Genomic DNA, 19142 nt, shown 5'->3' on the forward strand with positions numbered 1-19142 from the left:
TTCTGGAGATCAGAGTCTTACCTGTAGTTATAAGTAAATAGGTAAAAAGTTCTCTCTATATATAAATCAGAACTTAGCTGGCATTGGATTAGGTACAGCCTATGGATCAATGCATTGTAAGTAAACGAAACACCAGTGGAAGGTCCCATGAAAATAAAGCAGGAAAAATCCAGATTACAGATGCTAGTGACAGCCACAGGGGCTCATTTTTTTTAATTTTATTTAATCAAAGTTAAGACGTGGATAAACATAAATACAGCACAGGTACTTCAGATCATTCTTCATATTTGTGTACAGACAGACTGATGGATGTAATCCCAATGAAACCTGCAGTCAGTGATGTGCATACAGCCTTCCCCCCATACACACAAAAACAAAAACCAATTTAAAAAAACACACAGACAATCTCAGCACACACTCTCATTACAAATGATTCATACATAAATAGGTAGAGGGTGCAAACAAGCTAATATGCGAACATGTATAACCTCTCGTTAATGGGGAAAAAAACAGAAGCAGCCATAATGATTAAAATACATTCAGTTACTGATAACTAGTTGTGCCATACAAGGCATTATCAAAAAAAAGGAAATTGTGCTGCAGAGAAAAGCTATATACAACAAGAAAATAAACTGCAAAGTTAACGCATGCATGTTTTAACCTGGAAAAGCACAGCCCTCCAATATTTTCTCCATGTTTGTTATAAAAGCCCTCTGCACTCAACTAAAATTAAAATGATCTTAAAGGATAATACTTGTAAAGTTTTACTTAAGTCTTCAGCCACAGAAACTGCAACGAAAATAAATGTTCAGTCATTTTCAAAAAACAAAAACAAAAACAAAATCTATTCATCTGATGACATGCATGATTAAAAGGTCTAGGCAAGATACACTGCTCTACATTCCTGATGACTAAGGAAAAAAGCTCAAGTCAATTTAATCTGCAGATGGTCAAAGGATTTTGTATTCCAGCAGAAGCAGCAGTTCAGATCTTCTGGATCTTTTCCCCAACAACTACAGGATTCTCTTTTCTGATTTTCTCAGCAGCATCAGCTTTATAATTGTAAGAGCAACTGTGTACATCTGAATAGCGGTGCATACCACAGTAAACGTTTCCACACCGACACTCGAACCCTGTGGACACAAATATTAGTTTAGACATTTCAACATTCTTAATTATACTGGCTTGTTTTAAATCCTGAATGTGTTCACTCACTATCAATAAATCTCAGTCACCAGTGTCAATCAGCCAAAGAGCCTCTGCTGCAGAAAGCATAAGAATCACAAATAATATATTTAAGCAATTACAGTAAGATTTGACTTGACCATTCCCTCCTATCACGATATATTAGTACAAAACACTCTTGGAGACCTCCTGCTCATTTAATTTGTTAATCTTCACCCCACAGAACTCAAGTTTCTCAGGCCCTTTCACTGAACCACTGCAAAGGGTGGTTAGTGAATGGCAGCAAACATCAGCCAATTCCTCAGCTATGAAGACTTCAAAAGGGCAATATCTGGAGTTATAAATTCCACTAGAAAAAAAAAAGAAACTGAAAAACAAAATGTGTACATGAAAGACTAAATCTAGTACAAGCCAGCTGAAAGCACCTTTGCCCAATTTTTATTTCAAATTTACAGCATTAAGAGATGACCAAGCCCCATTTTTGCCCTAAGAGAAGACCCTTTCAAAAGGTCCAAAGCCTAAATCTCCTTTTAGGAAAGAAGTAAAATAAAACTGAAATTTCTTACCAGTAAGTCCAACCTTCTTCCTGCACATGAAACAGCGATTCTTTTTCTGTTTTGGTTTGTCAAGTGACTTGTCTTGTTCTTCAGGTGTAGGCTCTGCGTTCTCTGACACTGAAGCTAATATTAAAAAGTTGATGAGAACAGTGGAAAAGCATCTCTCTCTCTCTCCCCCCTTCCCCTGTTTAAGTCATATGATAAATCTAAATCCCACATTGTAAGTTTAGGCTCTGGGGTTAGCAATTTTGCTGCAACTTCCACGTCTGAAGTATGATGTACTCACAGCACTGGTACTGGAACTCCCTCCCTCCAAACCGTCAGTCTAATTCATGAAGAGAATTCCCTGAACACTCATACAAAACCCACAGTACAACAATACCATAAAGGAAAAAATTGATGTCCATCCCTTTATACATCAGAATAATTAAAAATTAGGTTAAGATCCAGTGCTACCAGATTTCGGAAGAAAATGAACATCCAACACCAAGTGTTTCCTATTGGTGTTACTGGTCTGTTTCCTAAAATCTGCCTACAAAAAGTGTGAGAAGCTTTGCATATTATTAGGATTGGTTCAGAAAAACATTCCCTTCCAAATGCTGAAGCAACATTATTTTTTGCTGAAGGCTGCAATACTGAAGCCATACAAAGTGCAGTGTTTCAGAACAGTCTCTACTACTGTGATGCTGCTGCTCGTGTGCACCTGGAGAAAGCCTACACAGGGGCTCGTCACTAATTAGGGGTAAGATACTAATAGCCCAAGATTCACAGAAATATAAGGGGAACTACACTACCCTGAAACTCAGGAGGTAGGTAAACACCTATCTCATTTTAAAGAGATTTGCTGGGACAACCTTCAGATTACCTTTATATTTTCCCACGTCTGAAAGGGACAGGTTACATGGAAGATTATAAACAAGTAACCATAGTATTTGCCTTACCTAGGTAAAAATAGATATTGGCTGGTTTTCCTCAAGTATTTGCACATTCCTTACATTACAAAACAGAAATAGAAACCAGAAAAAAAAACAACACTTAATTCCAAGAAGTGCTAAGATCCGAGCTCTGCCAAGCAGCTATTGCTGTATGACAGCAGGACAAGTTACTAGTAAGGTACACAGAAGCTAGGAGTATTTGCAGCAAAAGAGGGAAAGAAGAAAAGCAAGCTCCAGCTCAGACGAGCATCAATGGAAGCAGAACTAGAACCAGTGTGGTAAAGAACAAAATACAACAGCAAGCCCAGACATTTGTCAGGAAATAGCTGCAGGCATCTCTGTGCAGCTGGACTTTTGTTAGGCGCAGACTGTCAGATGCATCAAGGACCTTGCTAGTTCTGTGCCAGTTGACAGCAACTCTGCTCGATAATCCAGGTGGTTTTTGCTCTCCCCTCTCCTCGTGCTACTATTTCATTTTTTGGGCGGTGGAGGGTGGTTAAGGAAGTGGCACTTTGTCTTTTTTGTATTGTACCAAAAGATGGTAGAGACATCAACAGCTAGCAAAATCTCTGAACAGCAAAGACTTTGCACAAGTGAGTAGCATATTTCAAATGTTAAGATAGCAAGGACAGGCTATTAAATATGGTTTATCAAACCATTTTAAAATCATCATCTATGTTGCAAGCAGCAGCTTTTTCTTTTCCTGAAATTTATAAAATAATAGTTTGCAAGTGGCTTTACATGGCTGTTAAAGGGCAAATATGTGTGTGGACAGATAACATTAAAAGGTTTGCAAGATAAGTATAAAAGCAGTAAGGATTAAAAGATGTGCGGTAAGTATCAGAAGTAAGAGTTACTGAAATGAACTCTTGCAGTGTTATATGGAACAGACATTCCTGTGTTCATTAATTTGTTAAGAAAGCTTTATGCCATAAATTGGCATTTAGGAGCTAAAACTCTCCGGCTTGCATCTCCTCTTGTAGCAAGATCCAGTTATTTCAATATAAGTTTTACAGAAAGCCTCTAACTGTTAACCAAATTTAGGAAAAACTGGCACTGTTCCCTGCATAACAAGGCTCTAATACATACATAGATCTTCTTTGTGCATATGAATCTCACACTAAAAAAGGTTTAAAAATATTTAAGGGCTGCTGCTTTCTGTGGAACCGAGTGGGAAGATTTTTCTACTGCTGCCACGAGTCATTTTGTATCTACTGTAGTAACCATAAATTTTAGATCCGTTTGCTTTTCCATGGAAGCCAGAGATTTAACTCAAAATCCTCTTTGATAATTATAGATGTCCTGACTACTAAACCACCTTTAGATAACAAGGCACCAGTGCTTAGTGCTCAGTCTATAAACTAAACATGATGAACACAATAGAAAAAAGCCAGGTAAAGTGCAATACCACCCCGCTTGGAGCTTGCAGGAAATATGTTGCAACCACTCCCAGCTGCTGTACTTTGTCTGGATTCCAGGATGCTGCTGCCTGTGTTGCTTGAACCGGTTCCCTCCCTTCCCCCAGCCCCAGCTCTGCCTTTAGCTAGAGAACAGAAGCACTGGCAGTACCAGTACAAGCTGCCAACTAGCCGAAAAAGAATAAAGCATGAAGAAACACTCATTTTTCTGCAGGTGACAAGTTGGCCTGCCTGCTAGAAGTTCCTTGTTTTACAGAACATGTTCCTAGCTGATCAAAACAACCAGAGCCTGGATTTCCTCCTAGAGGCAGAAGCTTTTGCTACTGCTTTGCTTGTGCCAAGCCTGCTTGAACTTCAACATACTCTGACTGACCATGAAAACAACACCTAGGAGATGAAGCACGCTTCAGTCCTTGTATCCCTGCAGGCTCAACACAGAACCGAGCGCATTTGTTGCAAAGCTCCTGACATTTCTTCTGTTCTCTTCTCTCCCCCTGCTCTGGATGCTTTATGTTCGTTGCCTCTGTATTACCAGGCAGAGTTTCTGAAAGAAAAAGGTTATTCCCACAGGAAGGGGACTAGCAGCTATATTTACCTTTTAAGTGTATCTGACCAAACCTAGGAAGAAGAATACTGTCTGTCCCAAATGAATGCAATGTTTAAGGTTAATCCTAACCAGATCACTACTAACATCTCAACTACAAACTGAAGTAATGAACCTAAAATACACTGCACCTACAAAAAGACAACAGTAGGTTATTGCTGCATTCCAGTTTTGTGGTGGGTTTTTTGTTTGCATTTTTCCACCCACATGAGCTAAACAGTGCAGAGGGATTGTTTCAGTCTCAGATTAAAGATGGGACAAAAGGAGGAATCAAGTTTCTTACCACTTGCACTTCACACTAAGTTTCTATGCAGTTTAGAAAGGCTTGTTTCCTCAATTTCATCCACTTGGATCAGACCAGCATTTCACTAGCACAGACATAAAGAACTTCTTTAAAAGCTGAGTGTAGAAGAATGCAAGCACGTTCCCCTAATTTTCCTCAGAAACCTTTCACCTACACTCTCTTGAACTACTTCGCTCCCCTTAAAATTCCATTACTGCAGCTAAACTAAAACTAGCAGCTGAAAAAAGCATCCAGCATCCTCTAACTTCTCAAACTTTTGCCAAACAACCCGTTACAATGTAGGGAAAAGCATTTTCCCTCCTCATCCCGTACTTTTCATCTTGAGCCTACAGGTGAAGACCAGGAAGATAAAGTCCAGTAGATATTATGGTCTGAAAAAAGACTGGATTCAAATTCAGTTCCTTCAGCCAAAGGCTGATAGCTGGTAGCTCCAGCTTTTCCTTGAGGTGAAACTCTTCAGATGTCATAGCATCTAAGAAACTATCAGAAAACGCAAGCCTTCTTTATCTGACCCCCAACTGCCTCAGAACTGCCGCAAATCTTATGCAAACTGGGAAAGCAAACCTTACTTCCAAATCTGAAAGCTACGTTTATATTCCATCATAAGGCTGGGATTTCCCCTGAAATTTTTTTTTATGGAATAAAACTGTATGTAAAATTTTATATTTAAAAGATGTGAGGTACGCCAAGTTTTCACTGATATTCTACAGGAGAAACTCTCAAACAGTAATAGAAAGTGAGGCTAAAAGTGATAAATGTTTTGTTACAAGAGGTAAAACACGAAAGATCAGTTACTCCCATAGAAACCTGGAGAGGAAGATAAAAATGAAAGACAGGTAAGAACAAAACTAGCACCTGAAAAGAAAAAAAATATGCAAAGGAAAAAATGTATTAAAGCTACAGTATTTATTTGCATTTTTTTTAATAATTCATTTACTAAAACTATTGACTACAAACATGAGTTATTTCTTATAAATATGAACTAGAAAGTAAAGTTTGCCAGAAAAACCACATCACTGAGCTACATGAGTAGCCTTAGGAGAAAAGCAGAAGTTAAAAAAATATATTCTACTACTTATATAAGAGTTTGTACGCAGTTTTAGTATGGAAGCACTAAGTAAAAGTTTACATAAGATAATAGAACATTTAAATAAAAGCACACTAACCTACAGAACTTAGTTTAAACCTCTATCATGAACATTTCATCTCTCCCTGGATCATTCATCTGGTAAATCAGGCTATCCTACATCATTTTCTGCATCTGTATCAAAATTATACTCTACATCTATACTCTATACTCTACATCATCAGGGAACAGCCCTGATAAGGTCCACTGCAGTTGATGCCATTAGTACACTAGAATTCACATTAGGTCCAAGTTATCTCTACGTAAAATTCTACAGATACTCATTGATTTTAATATTAAGCTTTTTTTTATTTAATATTAAGCTTTTTTATTTAGTCAGCAATGACAATTACTGACATGTTCTACCTCTCAAAAAACCAAACTAGTGCCGAGCCAGGTGATTTCATTGAGAACAATAAACATGCACCTTTTAGCTAATTATTCAAGTTGGTTAAGCTTGATTTTTCAAAATACTAACAGTGCCATATTGCGTTATTGATTGAGTTTTGCGTGCCATTATACGGACCTTCCTAATTTACAAGGTGGTCAAAAACCAGATACTCTCTCTTGGCAGTCAGTAGTTTTCAGCCTCAGAGCTCACCCATTAATATAGCTTGTACTTAGATCCCAATGCTCTTGAGCTGCAAGATCTCCACTAAGTACATGTTGGAATAATCCTGTTTCCCAGGACAAGTTTCATTTATCTTTAAAAGCATCCCTGAAATATAAAGTACACATCCTAACCTGGATGTTTTCAAAGACTGTTAATCCCAGAGCAGTGAAATGCCTCGCTTGCAGGCTTGCCAGGAGTCAGCCCCATTAACCCACTGGCTAACAAATAAGGAATCCTGACTGTCTAATTATAACAGTGCTGTAATGAGTGAAAGGTACAGCAGTCCATGAGACACTTCAACTGAACTGAACTCAAGAAATGCTCCAAATAGAAGAAAGCTGCTAGAAAAGCTGGACTGTACCTACTTTAATGTGTTTCATTTTAGGTCACCTTTAATGATATGTTCATAAAAACATTAAATTCAAAATAAAAATATCTATTAGCCACTATATAGCATCTGGGCTTTCTGCAGTGTTCAGTACCCGCAAGCATTATGACAAACACTATAAAGACTAGATTTATTAACATATTCTGTAATTTTTCTTTATTTCTTTCAAACAAATTCAATGAAGAGAAAAATCTCAACTGCTCTTTGGGATTTTAGCTTTGTAGTTTTAGCTTCTCTGCAAACAGCATGGACTGCGTGCACACAGCTCAAGTCCCATTTATGTCTGCTTTAAAACAATCTAGGAAACCAAGCATTCAGCTAATCTTTCATTGATTTTATATACCAGTAAATTCTAATAAATGTTAAGTAATGGGACTTCGACCAAACAACTGCAGTAGACTAACTTATTATAGTAGTACAAAACAATTTGCTTCAGACAAGTATTCTAATGAAGCAATATTTTTCAGAATAATAAATGCTGAACAAGTGATTGAATCAGACAATTTTATTTTTTGTTCCTCCCCCGCATCAACACGAGTAGAATTATAAGGTCTTCTGTCTGGGACCAATTCCCACAATACCGAGACTTTTTTTTAAACACTACATAGCTAGACAATGCTAAATAACTGATTCACACATTTCTATTACATTCTTGTCAGCTGCCTAAAATTCAAATTCTGAACACTGTGAGGAAAAAAAAAGTCTTTAGGATGCAGAATTGTGACAATTCAATTAAGTCCACTTAGCATTCATTATAAGTTGCTTTCTTTCCAGACTTACACTTTAAAAGTAGAATATTAAAACTGGAAACACTAAATTTCAGATGATTTTCAGTTAAGGGACAGCACAGAAGCACTCTTCAGAAAATGGGGCTGACCCTGCCACCGTGAGTTATAAATAGAGATTGTAATTTAGAACTGCAATTACGTGCTGATGTTCTTAGTTTAGAAATCATTAAGGTACAAAGAAAAGGACACAGCTGAAGTACTCTAAACACCAGACATGGGTTGATCCTTGAAATGTGTACTGTAAAATAGGAATATACCCTTGAAATCAAAGCTTCTAGTTGAGAAACCATCTTCTCCTAAGAAGAATTAGAAGAAGCAAACATTTATCCAAAGGGCTAAGAAGAGACGTTCTTCTGGAAATTTGCTGGGGTAAGTCTTTTCACATGCCCAAGTCACCAAACAGTACCAGAACCAAAGATTAGAATACTCTTCCTTCTGCCTCCAAGTGAAAATGCAGTACATGCTACAAACCCGGAGTTTTGATTTACAGCTAAGCCAAGCAAGCAAGATACATATGTAAACAGAGGCACTAATTCAGGCACTGGATGGAAAACAAAGAATCATGAGACTAACGGGTTGTGGAAACTTTTGAAATAGCGAGGGAGAAAAAAAACATGATGGTCAAAGGAAAAACAGCTTACAAAAATTGACTTTATATTGCCTGATACATACTATGTCAATACCAGAATAAACCTGTAGTGCCAGATTTGCATATCTGCGGTGTTTGTTCTACTTCTGAGGTCCCTTGCAAGGGACATACCTGCATAGGAGCTAGGTTACACTTGGTACGCAGCACATCCCAGTTTGTCTATAGTGCTGAGCTGAAAGTAAAGCTATTTTTATTAGTGAGCAGTATATCAGCTGAAAGCCTAGCTTGCAAATCTACCTCCACTGGGCAAATATATATGACTTTAGAAGCATAAGCCTTTTCAGCCCTTGCTCTTCCCACAGACCAGGTAGGGTCAGATGTCATTGGTCTATATATTAAGAGCATGCCTTGTGTGCATTGTTAAAGCTGAGGCAACAAAAGCTTTCAGCTCCAGAAAACAAAGTAACAGGTATTAGAACATACATCTAGAATAGATCAAGACTAAACAAACATTTGTCCAATAACTGACTTCTCAAAGGCTAGTACAAAATGGCACTAGCATTACAACCTTTTCTAAGTTTCACAGCTACTGCTTGTGTGACCAACGACGTGGCCTTTACTCAGCACCAAGGAGGTAATAGCCACAAACAATGACTTGACTATTCTGCCCTATAAAAAGGGAGAATTCATGTTTAGTATAATATCTGAAGTGCAGAACTTCAATACTGGAAGTTCAACAAAATAAACTGTATTTATCAACTTTAAGTGGAATTGTATGCTCTATTTATGGGAAAGCCCAAAGAACTATTTAAAGACAAGTCCACAGAAACAGAGCTCTACTCACTGAAGCGTTAGCTGTGTCAGCAAAAGAAAAAGCAGAATACTTACTGACTTACCTTTAAATAACTTTTATAATGTCTGCAGATTACAGGCCTGAGCAGATTTTGTATGCTATCTGTTATGTTTGCATTTTCCTAATAAATGCTATTAAAACACTTTAGTTTTAAGCTCTGCAAGCCCGTACATAAGAATCAACGAGGAAAAAAACACTTTACACTGTAAGAGCAATAAGATTTTAGGCCTATATACTTGAAGTGAACCACTCAGTTATTTTCCCTCAAGCAACCAGAGTGCATAGTTCCGCAATTTTATCTTTGATAACATTAATTTCAGTGGTTTAAAATATTACACCACAGCCAATAAAGTTCTTAGGTGAAAGGCTCTTTTGCAGGCATTTCACGTTTATACTAGAGAATAACACTGTTCTTAGCTATGTCTTAACATCCTATCTAACAAATATGCTTAAACTTCTGTGATATTTGCCCAACCTGAAAATGACTATTTTGGGAAGTAATATATAGTCAGAGCTCTATCTGCATGCAGCAGCTGTGGCACAAAGACTTAACAATAGGTTCATTTATGATGTGCATTTCTAACCCCAATTAATAAACCTGATGCAACAGATACTGAAATCCACAATTAAAGTTAGAAATTTCCAGTTTAAGGCTCATATATTAAAAAAAAATCCTTATTTTGCCATCTGATTTTACAGAACATTTGGTTTTGAGAATGAGCCATCTCTTGAACAGGAGTGTATTATGAACACAGATTTAAAAATATTATTCATAAGCTCCATCTCTGAAAACTAAGCACCAACCTTGCAAATCTTCTGTCTCAGGTACTGTTTTGTCCACGGCCGTACTATCCGGTTGGGATGATGCTACAGATTCTGTTAAAAGTGACTGACTTGACACAGGGCTAGAAGGCAAAAAAAGTTGTTATTTTTAAACAAGGCACATCCATATCCTAAGAGCATTCATTAAAGAAATACTTTAAGTCTTGACAAGAGAGCATGCCAAAACTTTTCACTCTGAAGTTGCTTCAGTAACCACTAAAAAAAAGTGTTACGCTAAGAATACCAGACAAGCTGAGCTGATGAAAAATTAAACATTTTTGCATTCACTGCATTCATAGTGAACATAGTAAGTCAGTTCAACTACCAAAAAACGTTTGGGTCTTCCCCCCCCCCCCCTTTTTTGTAGTTTGGCATACTATCCTTCCACACAGAAGCAACAATGCAACATTCAAAGCGCAAAGATTTCTATAACATACGCCATCAAGATAATTGTAGAGGAGCTACTTCTGGTATTCCAGTGATACGAACAAGAAAATTGCAGCATGTCAATGTTTCCAGCAATAAAGAATCTGCAGTTGTACGCAGAACCCCTTGTATTTTTGCAGGGAAAAAGCAGTGATGGCCAAATTTCTCAACCCTGTCAGCCATACTGCTAAAATCAGTGTGGCTGAAAACTCAGAGGTGAATACCCTGGACAGTTATGGGAGACAGATTTAATTCTAGCAGTCACAGACAAACTGCTCACCAGCACTTCTGCTGTGGGACAAGGCCCAAGTGAGGGGTAAAACTATCTACTTGTCCAACTTATTTCTCACCTTCCTCTCAGGGATTCACTCTGAATTCAAGAAATCAGATTACCAAGCAGTCTATGAACCAACAAAGCCCTACCAGTAGTCCGTGATGCAACCAGGGCATCAGAACTGTAATTTTTAATTGCCAAGTGTTACATAGGTCTTGAACTGCAGGCTCGGTCACCTACAAAAGTCCATTTTCAATTTAGCAGACATTTCCTCAGTGTATCATAACTCTGAAGTATGACCAGAGCACCTACTTTTATTTCGGAAAAAAAAGTGCAAGTGATACAGATGTTTTAAAATGCAACTCTCAGAGCCACCATCCATCTTTTCTTCTGTAACCAATAATCAAGCTAGTGATCAAAAAATACTTTAAAAAAGTTTATACTGTAAAGGCTAGGTGGGAAAACAAACCCAAGGCACTAACTGGTTCACCTCTGTGCATTGACCTAGATGATTTTACATATATATTTATATACAATTGTGTATATATATATATATATATATATATATATAAAACAGGTGTTTCTTTTCAAATACAGATTAAGTGTTATATCAGGGTAAGATATATACTTTCTACCTCAATTAGAAATCCCAGAATAGAAAGACCAAATATAGCATCAAGCATGGCATCTAGCACTCAGTTCATATGCAGGACCCAAGCATGAGATAACACCTCCTATAAAAAGCTAAGGAGCAGAAAACAGTCTGAACAGAATCAGTCAACAATAACAGACGAAATCAGATCTTGCTTACCCTTGGCCTGTCCTTTATTACATTTCAGTTTTTTAAATTAGCAGTAATATTTATTCAAACTCATTTCGCTTCCATAGTGTAACTAATGTTTTTCACTGCAAAAATTTCCAAAGCACTTTAAAAAAAAAGGGTTGCTGTTGGTTATGTCTTCCTAAACTGAAATGCAGCTACCAAATAAATATTTAGCTTTCATAAATGGAAAGCACTTAAGTCTGAGGGATTTACAAAGGGCTGTTACCTCCCCTTGAATAATCCAGTTGGAAATTAGTTGTTTAATAAGACATCAGTTCAGCAGTACCACTTGTACTAAGATTCATACATCTTTTCCTCTGTATGCTCCACGTTTTGTGAAACTACTATTCCTTAACATATTATCATGCACTTAATGAGTACTAGTCAATAGCTTTCTGCCATTTTACAAAACCCTCAAATTTCTGGGATGGAAAGAGCTCTCCTTTGGTAAATATACAACCAACTGCACATGGCGGAGCTGAAAGACTAGCCAGACAAGTCTTTGTAGAACAGCATGAAGCTGGCAACACTCCTATTTGAGGCTAAATTCTAAAGACAAATTTACATTTGAATGCAAGATGTAGCTAACAGATCGGCTACTATTTACTGAGATCCATGCTTTAAATTTCTCAGTTAAATCTTACATGTTTTCCTAATCCAGGTCTTGGCATTTAATTATGCAGAGTCAGAGCATAGTTCATTTCATCATGCTGATTAAAACATTTTTATGTTCAAAAAGTAACGGACAGAAACGGCTTACCTTGGCTGCATAGATGGAGTTGATGTAGAATCTAAAGTTGACTGAGTTTCCTGGGCACTGCCTTCTGTGCATTGAACTGGTAAGGACTCAGTTATACTACTGACAGAAGTTGCTGGAAGGAAGACACTAATGTAAAATGTGTTACACTACTTCCTGGGATTACATAAATTACACAGTGCAATTATTCTTCAACCCCTGTGACACCAGCCCGGAAAGTAACTGAATCTCAGTCAATACCATAATGAAAAATAATTTTACAAGAAGTAATTCTGCTTGGCCATGTTTTGAACGTGTTCCAGCCCCAGGCCCCCACAAGCTCCACAGCACAAAACTGTAGTGCTGGAGCTTTAAAATAGTTACTATTTTCTGCTACCTCAAGTGTCTACAAACAGCCTTCTCAGGATAAACTCCAGTTTTCTGACATCAGTTTTATTTTATTAAATAAATCAGTTTTATTTTATTAAATAAAACAAGATGGATCTGTGAGAAACAGTATTATTGCATCCTAGCATCACCTTAGGATCCATTCCAAAGTTGTAGAACCCTAGAACCCCAGATTTCAAGCAATGAAATCTATTGCTCTAATATTAGAAGTTAGTATTAAAAGTCAAGGAAGTCTTGAGGAGCACAACATGAGATTCTTGGTGTCAGCATCCAGCCAGCCAAGAGAGACATTTCAGGTTTTAGAGGGAAGCACTTCCTCTCTCTTCTTCCCCAAGCAGAAACATCAGAGTGAAGGTGAATAGAGAAAGGGTTCCTCTTTCTGAGGGAGCTGCCATGAATTTTAAGGGGGAAAGATCTCCTAGCTTATTCTTGGAGAGCAAATATAGGAAGAGTTCCTCAACCCACTGAAATTATCACAATCTGTTTTATACCAAAGTATATTGGGCCAAATAAGGATTAAAAAAACCAAGAAACTATGACATTAGGAGAAACTTTAAGAAAAAGTGGAGGTTAATCCTTTAGCATCAGGCTACAAACCTAAATTCCTGTATTTTAAATGCTTTTCACAAACATTCCCCAAGCTAGATGTTCTCTCTACTGTCAGTAATTTCAGGAAGTGTGTTGATGTGGTATTTTTCTGCATTTTTATCACGACATTGGAAACAGCATAACATACTAAAAGTATATTAGCAACTTCTAAGCAGATTAATCACAGCACAACTACATTGTGAACATTTCACACAAGTTTAATCTAACAGGTAAAATACCTGAATAGGATCGAGTGGTTTGCTCTAATACTCCTATGCTTCCAAGCGTATTTAGTACCTGGACATGGTGAAGAATCAAGCTACAGCCTAACTTTCCATCTCAAATTTCAAACAGCACTACAATAGCATTACTTACCAGGAGGACTAATTCTACCATTACTGTTCTGCCTTTGAAGATGTTCTTTGTAGCACACTGAACACATGCCATTTGTACGAGGGTTCCCATAAAATCCGCAACCAGTGGAACAAAGCATAGGCACTTGGCTACGGTTGGTTTCTTGAGCCATTTTCCCTTCTTCTACACACCTGAAATTGAGAGATATAACCCATTATTTAGAGGCCTCAGGAAAAACTCTTTTACAGTTAGCGTTCAGAAATCTGGATTTCCCTAAGGTTCATCAAAGTCTTCTAGAAAAGACATCTATGGATAACCTAAAACTTTCTTCATAAAATTACCACAAACACCCCTCTTCAATGGTATTTGAACCTCCTAACTATTCTCAAATGGTCAAACTTGTGGATGAATTATTGATACCTGTCATTCACTGAGAATTTTTATTTATTTTTTAACCAGTTGTAAAAGAAAAAAAGTTTCTCATTAAGGTACTAAGTATCTCAACACATTAATTATTCCATTCAAGATCAATTTAGGTCTACCATTTAACCCTCCTAATTAAAAATTAGACTGAAGCATAGACTATTTTAATTCTTGCAAGTCAAAACAAAGACAGATTATCAGTATCACTGCTAATCAATGCTTCAAGTAATATCAGTATATATATCAACAGCAGAGATAAGAAAATCCAGAGGGAAAGAGGTTTCAAGATATTTGCACTTCACCAGTTGCCAAGTTATAAAACTAAATTAAACCACAGTCAGAAGTACACCAGGGTAAAAACATTTGCTTTTATATAAGATGTATTTGAAGCCAAATGCTAACAAGTTTCCCATTATTTTGTTTTTAGACAAATATCCTCAGCTCCTCTCACACCCACAACCATTGCATTTTGTTTTCATTTCCCAAAAGCACATGAAATTGATACCTCAAAAGTAAATCTCTGGGTTGCAAAGCTAGGAGCAACACAGAAACAGCCCAGTCTTCTGTTCACAGCAGTAAGCTGCTCTGCTCTAAGGACCACAAAGTACTCAAGACATAAGACAAGGGAGATGTACAGGCAGGAAGACAAAAAAATCTCAGTATTTTATTAAGCTTCAACCTGCAATTAAGGTTATTTCAGCTGTTTGACTGCACTCTCCCACCCCAATATAGAAGCATTTGATTTTGACACACAAAGCCCCCATTGACCTCAAATAGCAGCTAAATTTGATTTTGCTGAAGCATTGTACTTGTAGCTAAAAGAGCACTTTCATGCCTGCCTTTCTCCAGATAACCCTTTCGAATGAAGCTGCAAGTAATGCATGTGGGAATTCAATTCTTATGCTGGCTGAGCCCAACATTACACTTCACTCAAACGGCTCAGCTGAAATTAACACAAGTTTTCTCCGCTTTGGTAACTAAAACCACTTTAAAGGTGAAACCTTACACAAGTCACTCCTGGCATAGTACATTTAAGACTGAACGACTAATTAAAAAACACTTTGGACAGAGTATTTCAATGGCTAATAGAGATTCGGTGTCACAAGGCAAGTATTAAACCTTTTAATTTTAGACAACAGCAGATTAAAAAACCCTACCATACTAACTTTCAAAATTTACTATGGTTCCTGCCAACAGTTAGCTTCAAGCAGCGTGCAGGAACTCAATAACAGCACCAGTTACTGCTAATTTTCTTATTCCCCAACACAACTCTTGCTGAAGGGACCAGGTGCTAAAGCAATCACACAATAACAATTTCTAACATGGACTTAGAGCCTGCCCCAATTCAATAAACAAATTGGGAAAGATGCATAAGGATGCCCAGAAGAAGAACAAGAAAAGCTGGACTGAGTTCCAGCTCAGCCAGCTCCCGAGTTCATTAAGCAGTGGATCCAGCCACCAGGCAAAGCACAAACCAATGGCACGAAGCTCCAGAACACTCAGATCTCCAAGGGAAGTGCCAGGGATTCTTCTGAAGAGTTTTAATGAAAGCCACAGGAAGCGGAAGATCCTGTACTGGTTGCTAATATTTTGGGAATAAAATGGAGAAAAGAGTATTGAACTGATGCAATGTTAGGAAGTCGAATTAGAACGGGGTTGAACCTCTACAATAGCTTGTGGCATTCAGAAGGGGGCCATGGCATACACTGCCCCCACCAGCTCCACTGCTCACCAGGACCTCCGCTGACCCACCAACTAGATCCCCGAGCCAGGAAGAGAAAGAAAGCCATCAAAAGTCTTCTGACAGGTCAGTGAGCTCAATCAGTCCATGCACTCAAACCAAGATAAACAAGCACCACGCTCAGGGGAAAAACTTGGGAAGGGATGTGAAGGATGGCATGCGAACAGGCGGGATGCCACACAGGGGACCACCCCTTTCAGCAGCCTGCGAGCTCCTGGGTGAGATGCTTGACCTGATCTATCTAAACCCTAAAGCCACAGAATGCCAAACCAGCACAATAAGCTCTTGTTGACGAGCTTCTCACTCCCTCTCCCATGCTGTTCCCACCCTTTCAGTGCAAACAGGCACTGAAACAGATCAAAGCGATCAACCTTAGCAAACCAGCCACTCAAACGAGTTGCATCTGTCACGCTTGCTGGGCACAAGAGAGGGGTTAGGGTGGGAGACAGCAGCTGAAGACACATGGGGAACCACTTGTTTCAGCAACTGCGTGGGCTGAAAGCCTTAGGAAAACCATCGGCCAAAAGCAGGCGTTCAGAATACAAGGGAGTTGAGATCCAAAGTGCCGTGCCTCAGTGGCATTCCTGCCCCACGACTCGGGCAGGAGTCAGACAGCAGCAAGCACAGCAGGGTACACCTGCTGCCCTGCCTCTGGAAGCAGCCACTGAACAGATCACCGAACAGATGTTTGGGGGGAGCGAAGACTTCCCCCCTCCAGCTCCTGGCTCAACTTCAGAACATGTGCTTCAAAACCGTCTGTAATTCCTCATGCAGGAAGATCCACGACGTCGCTGAGCCCAACCATCACGTGTAATGGTGGGCTGTCACGGAAATTGCACCGTAGCAGGGCTGTGAAAGGGGTAATCCTGCTCGCACAGCCCCGGCCCCCGCTGCGCGTTCCCACCCCTTCCTCTGCACTGGAGCCGGCAATCACGAGGTGAGTCAGAGCAGCTCCTTCAGCCGATGGAGAAACAGCAATATTTATGCTGGTGGACTGGAGAGCTTGCAGATCCGACAGACAACCAACTCGAGAACCAACGCACGGTGCAAAGGAAGTGACAGGGTTAAAAACAGGACGGCCCTTTCTAGTGGCAGCAGGCCATTGCTGGGGATGAAGCTACTGTACAATACACGCCAAGCACATACCCTATCTGTAGTTTCAGGACTGGTCTCCTAGCTTGGCTCAAGTACAAAAGTGGAAGTAACTTCATAGCTGCAGTGACAGCAAGGTCTTGGGACCAACGTGGCCGCATATATGTCCCCCTCGGAGGTGTCACCAAACAAGCGTGGAGCTTGTGACGCTGCTGGAGAGGTTTCCAGGCTCTGCCTGTTCCCTGCAAGCTGTGCTAGCACAATGCTCATAGGGTCACCCTGATACTCCGAATGCAGAATTGATTCATCTTTAAAAAAAACTTTTTACAATATTTTAAGCATGTTCCCTGCTGTGCTTTATAGTATAGCTGTATAACCAGTTGTACGAGCACTAATGCGAGGCAAGTGTACTAGAGGGAAGGGCAAGAGCCTTACACAATCTTCCCCCAACACAACCCCAGAACACCCACTTTGCTGAAGATTACGGAGGAGACGGCCTCTTTTCATATTAGCTAGAAATTGCTAAACTTAAGATGAGATTACCTCTGGTAATTTTTATTACTGCTCAATTCAAAAATACTCTTTGCTGCCACTAGAAGTCTGCAGTGCTGTGTGCTACCATGCTAAATCCTTCTTTTTCTAGCAATTTAGACTAAAATCTGCCCATTTCTGCTAGCCTTGCCATACAGATACCTTCCTGTATCTATAAGGCTCTATAAGGCCTGACTCACCGAAATCTCACACACAAGTAAAACAGTAGCCTGCTGACACAGGTCCCATCGTTCGCTCCTCACCAGCACACGTCCGCAGAGGGTAAATTACTCTGCATACCAAGCAGCAACCACAAGGAACCATATAAAGGACATTAGTGATTATAACCATATAACATACACAGAGCTGAGGCTGTGGAAACGTGAGAGCTGGTTAAATCTGCTGGACGTCAGGCTCGCTGTGAAGAGAGACGCCTCTTCCAACACTCCACAAAGCAAGTAACAAAATACTTACGTGCATCCTTTCCCCAAGGAGCGAGCACCATGATACTCGGCTTTTTTTTTTTAATTAAAATGTGTATACGATATGAGTTTCAAATAACCAATACTCTAGCTTTACAGGCTTGAAACGTTAATCAGTAAGATCAGAGAGCAGCATTTAGTAGGATTAAACACACAAGGTTTAGGAATAATCTCTCTTTTTCCTCCCTCCCCTCAACAAGAAGAGAAAAAAATCCTAACTCTGCAGTCAGCTCTCTCTTTATCTGTCTTCCCCTAAGGAAAAGATCCCAAATTCAAGTTCTCCTTAAACTTCCTTTCCATTCTGGGATGTCCATTTAAATGGCATTTATTCTGTTTCCCTTCCAAACCTTTTCTGATTACAATTTTTTGCGTCTTATTCAACACTGTCAACACTAAGGAAAATCTCCAGTAGGTGCACAGTGCACAGGCAATTCCTACTCCACCACCGGTGCTTTAAGTTGTGAGGTTGTGTTTGCCATCCCTGCCCCATCAACCACCCCTGAAGTACACTTCTAAAATCCATTACTGGTATGAGAAGGATCCCTCCCCAGTGCTAAAGCTGAAGCTAAGGAGACCACCCAGCAGCACTCAGCTGCTTTGGCTGCGGTAGCAAACCCAAAGGCAGTCTGAAGCGCTCCGATGCCAGCTTTGAAAATACTCCTCAAAGAGAAAGCAGAGCATTTAGTTCAGGCTCCTCTCCTCACTGTCAAGGACGATGGATCAGTGCACTGACAGATCTCAACCGACACTCATCTCAAATCACTTAAAGGATGAGTCCAATTCTTAAACAAGTGATTAGAATATTCCCTCCTCTATCATAATCACCTTTATAATGGAACAGTTCTCAGCACTGATTTAACAAGCACCAGTGCTAATGGTCATCTTCCCCTTGTGCTAACGAAGTAAGGAAGTAACTATAAAAATGGAAATTGTGCTGCTTAAACATACAAACCTTCATCCCAGGCCCAAACAAAAGCCAGATATGAAGTTGGGTAGACTAAAAATGCATTTAATTCTATAGCACATGCTGGTATGGCTATCTAATGCCACCTGTATCACCACAGGAAAAAGGCGTGTCAGTA

At 39.2% G+C, this 19142-nt stretch overlaps 1 protein-coding gene across 4 annotated transcripts in view; it reads right to left on the bottom strand.

Annotated features, from left to right (window-relative positions):
- Positions 1-257: 257 nt before the first annotated feature.
- Positions 258-19142, bottom strand: part of ZFAND6 (zinc finger AN1-type containing 6) — a 37625-nt gene continuing 18740 nt past the window's right edge. For all 4 annotated transcript variants that reach the window (XM_080607456.1, XM_080607457.1, XM_080607458.1 and 1 more), the window contains 5 exons: positions 13813-13982; positions 12466-12577; positions 10165-10265; positions 1752-1865; positions 258-1133 (listed from right to left, as the gene is read on the bottom strand). In XM_080607456.1, the coding sequence (XP_080463582.1) occupies positions 985-1133; positions 1752-1865; positions 10165-10265; positions 12466-12577; positions 13813-13963 (627 nt within the window). In that variant the 5' untranslated portion in view covers positions 13964-13982 and the 3' untranslated portion in view covers positions 258-984. The remainder of the gene's footprint in view (positions 1134-1751; positions 1866-10164; positions 10266-12465; positions 12578-13812; positions 13983-19142) is intronic.

The sequence above is a fragment of the Anser brachyrhynchus genome (assembly GCF_964034855.1).
Source record: "Anser brachyrhynchus genome assembly, chromosome: 11".
In the NCBI taxonomy this organism is placed as follows: domain Eukaryota; kingdom Metazoa; phylum Chordata; class Aves; order Anseriformes; family Anatidae; genus Anser; species Anser brachyrhynchus.